General features: G+C 35.9%; 1 protein-coding gene across 1 annotated transcript in view; it reads right to left on the bottom strand.

The window, feature by feature from the left end:
* si:dkey-288a3.2 (protein phosphatase 1 regulatory subunit 37) overlaps positions 1-13,705 on the bottom strand; it is a 62,967-nt gene that overhangs the window by 47,645 nt on the left and 1,617 nt on the right. Inside the window, exons 2-6 of the mRNA XM_048190251.1 lie at positions 11,087-11,278; positions 4,040-4,214; positions 3,498-3,636; positions 2,702-2,821; positions 1,055-1,202 (exon numbers count right to left, since the gene is read on the bottom strand). Coding sequence (XP_048046208.1) covers positions 1,055-1,202; positions 2,702-2,821; positions 3,498-3,636; positions 4,040-4,214; positions 11,087-11,278 — 774 coding nt within the window. The remainder of the gene's footprint in view (positions 1-1,054; positions 1,203-2,701; positions 2,822-3,497; positions 3,637-4,039; positions 4,215-11,086; positions 11,279-13,705) is intronic.

Raw genomic sequence — 13,705 nt, 5'->3', positions numbered from 1 at the left:
TTTTATTATTATTAGTGCTTTTCTATAGCATTAGGCCTCAAATGTCAACTATGTATTGGTTTGGTTTCTTCTTTAAATAAAAAAAAGTAAACATATGCATGTAATAATAATAGGGGCTTTCACATCACGTTGTTCTAGGAACTTAGTTATAGGAAGTAGCCACCAGGGTGGTTCCCTGAGAACTAATGTTCCCCGAGGGCCATTTTCCTGGTTGCATTCGCACCGCCAGTAGGAACTCTGAAGTGTCGTCAACTGCGTTTTTTGCTGTGACTTTTATTTTGACGGCACTGAGAACAGCTCAGCCAAAGCCTGAGCACACAGTGCTTGCATTCTCAGTCTTCATTAGTTTATGATCTTTAGTTTAACATCTCTTGTTAAACTAGTCTTGTCGAATACATTATTAGATAGAACTGTTATATAAAGAAAGTAGACAGTATATGAAAATGCATTAGCTTTTGCCGTGTTGTTGATGCCCAACGTGGCTAGCTGAGCAGAAATACATAATCATGTTTCGCTTGGACCGTTCAAAGTAGCGCTTGATTTTCTCCATAGCGTAAGCTTGAGTGGTCCATCTATCACCGTTTTCCATAATTTCTAGAGTTAGTTCGTAGAGTAAATATACTGTGTACACAGCTTTTTAAAAATGGCGGGTGCTGGTGTTTTGTGTTCATTCGACCAATCAGCATACAGCATACACCTCACAGCATAACATGCTCTAAACATACCTCTTATGCACGCAGAATAATGTAAGTAGATTTTTTTTATGTAATCGTGCCTTTGAATGATTATGATATCGTGGCACCCGTAATCGTAATCACGATTAGAAATTTGATTAAATGTACAGCCCTATCACAACTCCATTTCATGCCAACTTTAATGGATAGTAAGCACATTAAGAGTCAAATAATGTAGTTGACCCCATTTCCCACAATGCACCTGTTAGCATCATTTGCATTTCACAGCACAGGGTCATATTCTCAGGCCGCTGGCACCCAAACTTTCTTCAATTGTTAACTCGCATACACTTCAAGTGGATGGTGTGTGCTGGGCATACCAAGTGTGAAGAGAGGTTTGCCGCTCAGGCAGGTGTTTTCAAGGTGTAGCACTGTCAGCCTGCTGGTGAGAAGGGCTTTTGACAAGGCCTGTGCGGCGTAGTCCACCATGGGCATGTTGCAAGCATCTAGCCTCCACAGGCATCCACTCTGAAGAGACCAGACAGCAAACCATCAGAGAGAGAGAGACAGAGAGACTCAGAGGCCTGGTTTTGCCCTCGCTGCGGACTGGCCTCTCTGTCTCACCCTCTCTCATCAAAAACCACCCTGTCTACAGAAGCAGAAATGTCAAAACCGGAAAACAATTCTGACGGGAGGTTCCCAAAGATCTGCAGGCCATTCCGGAGTTTCATTTTTAAGTCCACCACTTCAAAAGTGTCCAGATTTTTTTCTTCTTTCCCTTTCTTGGGAGATTTTGATTGATCTCATATAATACTGCCTGAGAGCATGCCTTTGGTTTTTACCATTGAAGTCCTCATCACCATAAGGTGATGCTGTCTTTCATCTAGAGCTGTTTCTAAATGAACACATATTGTCAGGAGTTTTATGAGGACTATAATGATGTCCATTAAAATCAAAGTGTGAATGAGGCTTTATTCAGCAGTGCGGACATTTTCATCTTTGATGCATGGTAATTCATTGCTTCCAATTCAATCTGAATACCACTATGAGGCATCGGTTCACACTTGATGGCACATTTAAAACATGAGGTGTTACTGAACTTTTAAAAATGAAGGCAACGTTTACATAGCAGTTTTTTGTTGTTGTTGTTCAATTCATTTACTTTTAAGATAAAATATCAATTTAAGTTGCCATAACTTAGAATCTGCCATAATGTTAAGATAAAATAAATTGAATATTAAAAACAGAACATTTTTAAAAAGGCGTTCGAAATGCAAATCGTTATAAGTACTTACATGGTTTAATTATTCAACTTATTTTGTTTATTAACAAATCAGTTTTTGGAAGACTCTTTTAAATGTAAGACTCATTTACACTCATTTTCATTTACACGGAATTATTTCCTTATTTATAGAAAGCATTTGCACTGTGTAGTGTAGGCTACTTATAAAAATGTTTAAACATTTTAGCATATAACTGAATTACCCAGGTGGAAAAAAGTACATTTCAATAATGTACTTAAAGTGCTCTATTTTTGCGCACTAATTTTGTACTTAATATACAAAAAAATCTTCTTTAGTACTTATAATCTTCAGAACATCTAAGTGTACTCAACTGTGCTATTTTGAGACACCATGAAATATGAACTAAAATATGCTTTTAATATACTATCTCTGTATTTAAAAAATATATTTAGTTACCACTTGTAGTACACTATGGGTTCAAATGTACTATAAGTAGTATCTAAATACATTTTTTTTTAAATACAAAGATAGTATATTAAAAGCTCATTTAAGTTCATATTTCATGCCGTCTCAAAATAGCACAGTTGAGTACACTTAGATGTTCTTAAGATTATCTTAAGAAGTACTAAATAAGAATTTTTAGTATATTAAGTACATAATTAGTGCACGAAAATAGAGCACTTTAAGTACATTATAGAAATGTACCTTTTTTCACCTGGGTACATGTCACGACCCATTGGGCAGTAGGATTATATGTGCAGTGTGTAAATATTTCAGTCTTACCTGTCGAAGGAGGTGTGACAGTGAAAGCCAACCTGAGAATCCCATGCCTGAGTTTGAGGACACGTCGAGGTGCGTGGCTGATTCGTAGTACAAAAACATATCCAGCAAAGATGATGCTCCCTTATATGAGAGAACATAAATCAATATCAACAAGTAAACAGATGCCTGACATTAAAAATTAATATTTTTGACAAAGTGTTTGGGGCGGACACGAGTCTGGCGTCAGAGTTTCGTTTGCTTTGGTTGGCGGCGGCGGCGCGGATGCTGCAGGGTACATCAACATCATCGGCACGCGCCCGCTGATGATGAATCAACAGCGCCACTGCAAACAAGTGCTGCAAACAACACCTATTTTACCCGATTATGAAATCCTAATGTAATGTAACGAGATAAAATGATCGTCTAGCGTGAAATATTGGTAAGAAAACACGTCTTCCAGTTGCACGCATTAACAACGTAGTCACAACAAATGACTCGAGCCGCTGCCTCTTTTAATGAATCGTTCAAAAAGACTCTCAATCTCGAGATACCATCGGAATCATTATCAAATCAAGTTAGTAGTCTACTTTTAATGATAAATTGTAAATGTATGTTAAATAAAATTAAAATTATATATTATTAATTTTAGCCTTTCATATTTATTTAGGCCAATTAAAAGGTGGTAGTACTTGATGATGCTATCATACTGCAGTTCAGAAATAGACCTATTTTTGAAAATTAAAATATACACGTGACCCAGCAATTGAACAAAGTGTGAAAACAGCCTTTGTGAAAAGCAAATGTTGAATATACTTACATTTTCCTCAAGCTCGGCCCCCTGCAGACTGATAAAATCAAATTGCAATGATTTCAGGATCTCTTCAAGAGATTCGCAGGAACAATAATCTAACCGTTCACCTGGAAAAGCAATCAAAATGGAGATACCACTTTTTAGACTTTAAGTGACCCCTGGACCAAGTATCAAGCGCATTTGCTGTGACAAATTTCGTATAGCACTGGATAAACTAACATACACACAATCTCTGCCCCTCCATATAGTGAGACATATTAAACACTAACATGATCACGTCTGATCCCCTCCCTTCAGTGGAGGAGACAATCAAAGAGCTTCTGATTATGCAGGAACAGATGACTTTTAAACAAAGCCCTGAGAAATACTTTGATGGCCACAGCAGTCCGTCTATATTAGACACGCGTTGCAAAGGCCCCCTTCCCCTCATAAACTCTTATCTTCCTGGTCGGGGAGAAGCCAGATCGCTCAGAGCTGCATGTTGGGGAGATAATAATTTATTCATCATTAGCATAATCATTTGTAATTTTTTTTTTAACAATAATCACTTAACTGTACCATAGGAAGGGGGGATCAGAAATCCAATTTTTCTAATCCCCTCTGCCATGTGCAGATAATGACACTGAGAGTTGGAGTTAGATGCCATCAGTGTATGACAGGGCGCAGGAAGCCAGAACATGCTGACCCGCACTTCAAGCTCACTTCTACTGGTATCAATAACCGCTGTTTCAGTCATCAAAGGGACAGCATTTTAATCCCAAACTAATGCCCTTCAGCATCGGCATGTACATTTCAATTAACAGGCTCGTCAAAGTTCTGATCTTATCAAAGTGTGGTAGCTAAAAAGTACATTTGCGGTTCACTTAAACCACACTTCAGGGATAATGGGAATAGGCTCTCTTTCTACAGCTAAGCAACTTAAAACACACAATACAAACTAGTTTAAAATACAGATATTGTATCTAAATATATATTATATCTAAATATAAAAATCAGATATGGAGCATAAATCAGTTTAGGTTGTCAATATGACAATAGTCAAACTTATTACAGGGCTGTCTGAAATATGTGATTCTGTTTAGTCAATTGTGGCATCCAGCCGAAAAATATTTCCTAATAGACGTGTTAATGACGTGTTTTTGTAGGCAAAACCTGGAAGCGAGTTAGCATTTTAGGACTTCCGGTTCCATCGCCCTAAAGTCTATGGGTTTTTTGAATGGGTTTTTGCTAAATCGCCTGAAATAAGGTCTGTGGTTAACAAAGCCTCTAAATATTTTCACGTTTTGATCTATGACATTATGACATATGTGATTTTTTTAAACCTTTATTGTGTCTTAAAAACGGCGGTTGCTAACAAGTTGCTAAAAGGGACTACTTCTTTGGTGGGGACTTTAGACGTCATCATGACAAACAGGACATTTGGACAGCATTTCTCATGAAAAAGTGGATAAGTATTCATACACAGCGCAGACCATAATCAGCGAGCGTGTTTTTAAAGAAAGTTGTTTTTTAAATTAAGTTTTTAAAGATTATCTTGTTAGACAAAACGTGTCATAACCCTTTGTTAAACACAGAGTTTATTTTTTGCAATTTTCCAAAAGCCTATGGGAAAAATGCATAGGCTTTCGATCGAGGGAACCCGTGCGCCGCTAACTTCCGGGTTGTTCTATAAAAACACGTCATCTCTGAGGTACTCTATAACTGCCGCCGTCCATGACCAGTATCAGCAGGGTTGCCAGGTTTTCACAACAAAACCTGCAGAATTACTACTAAAAACTAGCCCAATCGTGTTCCAGGGGCTAAAATCTGCTTTTTTGTCAGGGTTCCTCTTGTAAAATTCACATTCCAGGAGCTAAATATCATTATTTGAGGTCTCTTCAACCTGCGGACATGAAAAACAACCAGCTGCAAAAGTGTAAAAGTAGCCCAATTCCGCGGGAAAACTGCGGACTTGGCAACACTAAGTATCAACCGGTATCTAAAACTCAAACTCTCATGGACATTCACATTCGTAACTAAATTTTACATTTTGGCTAATTCATATGAATTCGGACAATTTCATTTGTAAGTTTTTGTACAATCTGCTTACGCCCCACTGACAGTTTATTTTTAGGGGTAGACCTTCATTCTAAAATTCTTAGATTCTTCTAAAAATCGTATGTTTCAGTACAAATAACATCATATAAATTCTTACAAAATCACCACCTCATAAAACTGTTGAGTGTTTTTTGTTTTGTTTTTTGAGGAAGCTTAATTTGGCTCAGTCAGTCATTTATATAGGGTCAAACAATCTCTCAACCAATGGCATTAGTTTGGGGCGCACTATTATTCTGGGATGCCTCAAACTTGATTGAGACAATGTCATTTTTTCAAGATGTTTATTTGTGCTCTATCTTGTTTTGTCTCAATTCCAAAAGTAAAGGGTGTTTGGGGCAGTGTTTTACTTATTCATCGTGTTTACAATTCTGAAAGAATTAAAGCAGTTATGACTACATATTCTTATGGCCCCGTGATTTCCATAGCTTCCCAGAACAAAAAGACTCATAGGCTACGTGATTCCTCATTTTTGTACAGCACAAAAGGGCAAATTACTTGAGTTTTACAACTGAAGAAAAGATAAACAAAACATCTGATTGCTAAAATGCATGTTTGAACCTTCCATTATGTTGTCACGGTTGGTGTGCGTCTCCTCCCAGAGTTGTGTCTATGAATTTGAAAGATGTTCTGTTTGTTTTAGGATCGCGCAGTAGAGCGTTTACAGCGGGTCAGACTAGTGATTCCAAATACGTGCTGATGGAAAGATGAATAAAGCTGAAATACCTGGACGGATGAAGGAATGAACATCTCAGGTGTAATGATAGCACTGAGGGATTTTTTTGGTGGTGTTTAGCTTTAAAAAAAAAAAAATAATAATAATGCTGTTCAAGAGGGATAGCAAAATAATAAATAGTGATTTATTGAACTTACCTGACAGGTCAAAACACCTGGCTCTGTCTGTAACACAAGTAATTTGCTGCATGAAAAAGAGACAGACAGATCAAAATCAAGAGATGTTTGTACTCAGAAAAGATTTTCATGGTTTCAGTATTTGCCATTATTGAATATTTCAATATTAAAAGCAAGAATTATGAATTTCACCGATGCTTATGACCAGCGTTGGGGGTAGCGCATTACAAGTAACATGAGTTTCATCAGATCAGGTTACTTTTTTCAAGTAACTAGTAAAGTAATGCATTACTTTTAAATTTACAATAAAATATCTGAGTTACTTTTTCAAATAAGTAATGCAAGTTACTTTGTTTTCCCATTTATTGATTGACAGCTCTCCAGTCTCAGAGAGAAATCGGAAGTGGAGAGGAGTTGTGTGTGTAAACATGATGGTTATTCTAGACTAGATCTAGACTAAATGTGAGTATTCATTTACTCATTTACTTCTGCTGCATCCTATTCTGTATTTCAAAATGGCAGCACAGCTGAAAGTCTTGATTGTTTGAGCTGCGCCCTCTAATGTACAGGAATGAATTTGCATTTCCTACAGCCTGACGCTTATTCATTTCACTTTTGCGTGAAAGGGCCTTAACATTTGCCAAAAATATAGATTTTTGTTGTTATAAAAACAAATAAACAAACAAAGCCGAGATGAGAAAAAGTAACACAAATGTAATGTAACATTGCGTTCCATAAAAAGTAACCAAGTAACACAATTAGTTACTTTTTTAGGGAGTAACGCAATATTGTAATGCATTACTTTTAAAAATTAACTTTCCCCAACATTGCCTATGACAGCTATTACTGTAAAATGTTTGGATTTAACAAACTATGATTTGTACAGTAACATCTAAATACAATTAAAATAACATTTTATTAAAATAAAAAAAAAGCTGCAGTCTGTAAGTTTTGCCTCTTTGTCGCCATCTCTGTTTGAAACCTGCGATTGCAGTTATTTGCGGAATTATCATCTTTACGTGGGTTGTGCATCGGCACAGCTTCTCAATGCAGATGAATCTGTTTGCTGTCAGTCACCGCACCAATGGATACTGTACTTCGAAATCACAGATTGTAGTATTGGAAGTATGACCAAAATAAGAATTTTCACCGGAAAATGTCATCTGAAGTAAGTAACAAATCTGCCACTGTCTAACTAAGAAAAAAAACATTACAATAAATCGCGCTACTAGTGGTGATTAAATCTAACTATCGATTAGCTCGGATCACGTCAAACCGTGCAAATTATTATTATTGTTACTTTGTTCTAAAATTGTTAATGTTGACAACATCAGCATTGTGTGACTATGTGTATTTAGTGTAGATTTCAATTTCTGTAGCCACTCCGCAGTCTGAAGTCTTTTGCTTTTGACAACGGGTGAATCTCCAGTTCTCCTAATGATTGTCATTTGGACATTTCTGGATTACAATCCGCCATCAAAATAATAAATTTAATTATTCCAGCTTCTTTATGTAAACAAACATGACGTAATGACACAAAGACGAACGGCGGCATGCTCGAATTTCCCGCGGAAACCTACCAGTACCACTTGAATTAGAAAACATTATTACAAGCTTACCATTGTAAATCAGGCTCAGGTAAGGAGATAGTTTTGAACACTGGCTAGTTATTGCTCACAACTTGATTTTGGATGATTTTTAACCAAAAAAAGTTACGGACTGCAGCTTTAACAAAACTGTATCAACCTGACTACACTGACCAAAGGTCAAATTTAGAATTGTGTAAAAGAACATAACACAGTCAAAATACTTATTGCAGTGGTCTCTATTTAATAAAGATTACACACAGGATGTTTCCTGTACTTGAAAAAAAAAACATACAGGTCCCGATTTATATTACAGTGTTCATGTTATTGTGCATTTGTGTGGTAGGCTACCAATGAGCTAATGTTTTTAAGCATGTTGTGGAGCCTGTAATTATACAGTCGCCATTACACCTCAAACAAAATGTAATCATCAACATTTGAAAGTGACACGAACAGTTTATGTTAATTTCAAGTACGTCACAGCACAGATCATTTTAGCTCAATCTGGCAATCTAGCCGCTAGACTGTAGCTAGCAGATGGCAGTTAGCATCTATCAGGCAACGGACTGATGAAGTCCCTCAGTCAACCTGCTGTAAACACGAACGGGACGTCATATGGGATTTTGCATTTAGAGCAAAACAAATTAAGCATCGCAATGTGCGAACGAACACTCTCACGGTTTAATGTTGTTCCGAAAGAAAAGTCTCAACAAGGATGACTTAAGGCCATGGATTTGTACCTCTCTTTCTTTGTTTGATGTTTTCCATCTTAATAAATGTGGAAACTTCTGAAGCCCTTTGCTGCTAAGCAATGTTCTGTGCTGTGTATTGAGGAAAATGAAATGACAAAGTACAAAATGCATTGATGTGTCAGGAGGGAGAGGACAAAATGAAGTGATAAAAAGAGCTTTGCTTCCTCCAGGCAGAACGGGACACAGCTTATAAACTTGACTTCCACAGACGGCATCTCAAGTGCATTTCCAATTCTTCACTCGAAGACTCCTGGAGACCCACTCCAGCGCTCTGCAGTCTGGGTGGCTTTGTATTAGCAACTGTTTGAGAGCATATATTTCTCCTTTTTTCTTCATTTAATTAGTTGAAAAAATGATTTCGAAACATTTTATACAGTAAAAGCTCTCAGGGATTAAAATCAGCCGCACATTTTCCTTTCAGCATCTTTTCTGCAATAAAGGATAAATTATTTAAAATAACACGACCTTTTATCTCACACCCTTTGAAGGCAGCAAATTAAAAATGTAAATTGGGATCTAATTAATATGCAAATATATTCATTCCCAGTTAACAATTAGCAATTAAACCTGCAGTGTCTAGAAAGAGCATAGACCAAATTAATAACTTAATTTATCATTAACAAAATGAAAATGTACACAATTTTTTTTTATTTTTAAAAATGTTACGCTGTCTCCCTGGCTCTTCATCAGCACCAGAGCCAATAATAAAAAAATAAAAAAACACACATTTAATTGAACAATTTGGTGCTTGTCAGAGAAAATGATAAATAACTAGCCCTAAAAACAACATGATTGGCTACATGGACGGTGACTGCAGCGTTGCATCTTCAGACAACTGGGAAAGAAATAAACATGGCCATTTCATGCAGTAAAGAAAGAAATCATTGTGAATCCTCACAGGGTGCGACGGACATTAAAGATTAAAAGTGCGAAAGTTATTTATACTCTACGGTGTTTAGATGTGAGAGATTGTGAAATTCTACTCTGTGTCGGGGCGGGGGGAGGACAGTTATTTCACTTCAGACACTCTGTGGCTTTCTGATGAATGTTCATCGCTCAGAGCTAAGCAGCTCGACAGAGTCAGGCTGGGAGCAAGGATGTTTTTGGGGAGCTCTGCAGCGCTGCATTCGCTCTAATGGGAGGACGGTTCAGTCTGAAATACAAACTTCTCACAAAATCTACGCCTTATACTGCAGGGAGATGTGAAATGCTGAATCGTTTGATGATGCTTCCTCGGCTTCTGAGGCGAGCACTCATACTGTATGGGGCGCTTCTGTAAGTCTTTTCTCTTTGTTATTTTCTGTTACTACAATTGCCACCACCTCCGACAGGATTTGCACTTCAGTGGCGGTGACACTTCAACAAACGTTACTCATTTACAAGCCCCTGGGATAGTAACTCATATCAAGAAGTTTCTGTGTTCTGAGACGGAGTGGACACGGAAAACTTCGAATGAGGAAACTTCAAGACCGAGCTTACGAAGCTAAACAAAGAAAACGGGGTATATGTGAGGGTGAGGGGGAAAATAGTATTAAGCGCGTTTAGCCTGCGTTGAACTAAGGAGGCCTGGGGTCCTTCGCACAGGCCTTTTGTTTGTTTACCACTTCTATGAAGACGTAACCAAAAGCAATACTGTTTTCTCAAAAAAAAAAAAAAAAAAATCAAAGAATAGAGAAAGCCCACGGGTACAATAAAAGCTTTAAATAGATTTCAGCAGCCATCCTCTTGGGATGATCCTGCCTGAAAAAAAGCACCTAATTTGATAAATATGCTCTTTAAGCAGCAAATTTCATTTAGCAGTCTCTTATTAGAAATTCACACGCAGTTCTCAACTAAATATCCTTCCTTTTAGCTTCTGCTTAAGCATACATATTTCACCCTTTTAGGGGGACCACCTACATTCCTTTCAAATGCAGTGGGGTTCATTAGCGGCGTGGAGATAATGCCGAGAGTCTGTTTAATGTAAGCACTGCTAAGTCCCTAATTTTCCACAAATAATTCTCCTTGATCTAATCGTAAATTTATGCAGAAGAGAAACTGATGCTCTTAACGTTGCTGGTCAATGTAAAATAAGTGCGGAGCTTGAATTATGCATGCATGCTTGTGTGTGTGTGTGTGTGTGCTTCTCATTTTCTTTCATTTACCTGTTTGTTATTGTCTTGCTTTTTTAGTTCAATAAAACGTGGTTGGCTAATTAACCTGCTCCCTAAGAGGGATTAAAATGTGTTTATTTTCTTTTCATCCTCTTTCTTTCTTTCATTTCAAAGTTATTTTCACCAAATAATGTTCATTACACATAGCTATTTCAAACCAAATCTTCTGCACAAATAACCTAATATTAGCAAGAAATCAAAGCGTGAGAAGTGCCGTGTTTGTTTAATGCACATTATTCCACTGTACAGTACCTTTAATTGATCAAGAGCCTTTGGGTTTGGTTTCACGTGGTTTTTTTCACAGCTCTGCTTGTAGGCCAGAATTATATCTGTCAGACTGAGACTGTCAGCTAAAACAGAACAAACGTTAAACACACATATTAGAGCCACATCAAGAATATTCCATTTTTAATTAAAAAAAAAAAAAATGGAATGAAATAACTCCATGAGAGCATGCATGCATATTTTTACATTAATTTCTTTTCTTTACTTTTTATACATTATGACTTAAGATAAGAATATACATGTATATTATACTTAAGATTGTTTTAAAACAAATTAATAATTTTAGTCATCAATAATTGATGAAAAGTGACAGTATAATGTAGAATGCTACATTACTACAAAAAGTCTATTTCACATAAATACTGTTCTGTTGAACTTTATGTTCATCAAAGGATCCTGAAAAAATCCTGGTGTTCTGTGATTCATATAATGGAAGTCAATGGGTGCCGTATGGAAGCCCATTTCTGCCACTAAATAAAAAACAAAAACAGTAATTGCGACTTTTTATCTTACAATTCTGACCTTTTTTCTCACAATTGCGAGTTATAAAGCATTGGTGTATAAAGTATTTGAAAACCATACATGAGTAAAAGTATAGATATCTTACCAGAAAATTACTTTGGTAGAAGTTAAAGTCACTGTTTAGAATGTTACTTGAGTAAAAGTTTTAAAGTATGTGACATTTTTTGTACTTCAGTACGAAAAGTATTTTTTTATATATATTAAACGTACTTAAGTATTGAAAGTAAAAGTACAAGTAAATGTAAAATACAAAAGGAGCAAAAAAAAAAATATTAAAAATTGTTCTATACACAGTTTGAGCAGCAAAATTGTGTTCAGTTTTAACTTTCTTACATTTTGTTTCTTTGAATTAAAAAAAATGGCTAAATGTTCATTGTAATTTTTAAATATAAAAAATACTAATATATTAATTATACATTGATTGTTCATGTTAATTCATAGTGCATTATAACTAATGTAAGAGACAACTTTAAAATGTTAAAATATAAATGTTGAAATTAAAAATGAACAATGCCTTATTTAATGTTAACTTATTTAATGTTACAAATGGACTCTTATTGTAAAGTGTTACAATTTCATATAAATCCAAACAGTCATGGTTAAAAATTATCATCTTTACACACAAAGGCATAGCCTAAGTCTATTATATGTATACTTTCACACATTATTTGCATCTATTTTAGAAAACTTGATGATCATCTAATCACAATATGTGTTACAGTGCCGATAAAAAAAGAACTGAAATCGAATATATTTCTGATTTGTTATGTTTCTGTCGCTGCATGATGAGAATACAGTTTAAATATGCAACTTCGCTGGATAATGAATGAACTAATGCAAATGCATGGCAAATCGTGACATTAAACAGTTTGTGTTTTTGTTTTTGTATTGTTTTAACCGCTTGAGGTACTAATGTTAGCATCCTCTCAGCCTCGACAGCAAACAAACTACTGTTCTCCACTAATGCAGCATCTACTCAACAAACTAATTACTTTATAATGATATGAAAACATGAACTGTAGTGTACGCTGTATAACATACCGTTTTGTTGTCCTTTTAAATCCGTTTTTAAAGTGTCCCGCTCTGTGCAGTGCGCAGCCTCACGTCACGTGTCAAAACAAACTCTACGAGGCATCAGTGACAGTTTTTATGTCGCCTCTAGAGGTCGCTCTCGTACTGTATAATGACAGTGCACTCTTCTCAGCCGCTCCAGCAACGGACCCAACCCGGAAAATGAAATCAACCGCAGTTGTGCGAGCACTTGTTTGTAAATGCTTACTTGTAGTCTGTGTTTTCCGACTTTATTTTGTAGTAAGTGACGAAAATGCTTTGAGAAAATGTATTGAAGTAAAAGTATACATTTTATTTAGGAAATGTAGTGGAGTAAAAGTAAAAGTTGACAGAAATATAAAAACTCAAGTAAAGTACAGATTCTCCCAAAAAATACTTAAGTACTGTAACAAAGTATTATTACTTTGTTACATTACACCACTGTTATAAAGTCAGAATTGTGAGATATAAACTCGCAATTGCGTGATATAAAGTCAATTTTGACTTTTTTTCTCACAATTGCGAGTTATAAAGTCGGAATTCTGAGATATAAACTCGCAATTGCGTGATATAAAGTCAATTCTCGCAATTCTGACTTTTTTTTCACAATTGTGAGATATAAACTCACAATTGTGTAAAACTTTTTTCTTGCAATTATGATTTTTTTCTCGCAATTGCAAGTTTATATCTCAGAATTGTGATTTTATAACTCGCAATTGTGAGAAAAAAGTCAGAATTGTGAGGAAAAACGTCAGAATGTTGAGATATAAATTCGCAATTGCGGGAAAAAAAGTCAGAATTCTGAGATAAACAGTCGCAATTACTGTTTTTATTTTTTTATTTAGTGGCGGAAATGGCTTCCATAGTAGTGCCGTCACTTTGAGATAAAAAAAAAACAAACAAACAAACAAAAAAAAAAA

This window comes from Megalobrama amblycephala, linkage group LG5, assembly GCF_018812025.1.
Source record: "Megalobrama amblycephala isolate DHTTF-2021 linkage group LG5, ASM1881202v1, whole genome shotgun sequence".
NCBI classification, from domain to species: Eukaryota; Metazoa; Chordata; class Actinopteri; order Cypriniformes; family Xenocyprididae; genus Megalobrama; species Megalobrama amblycephala.
The sequence above is the reverse complement of the archived record's forward strand: the minus strand, read 5'-3'. Positions and strand labels throughout refer to the sequence as shown.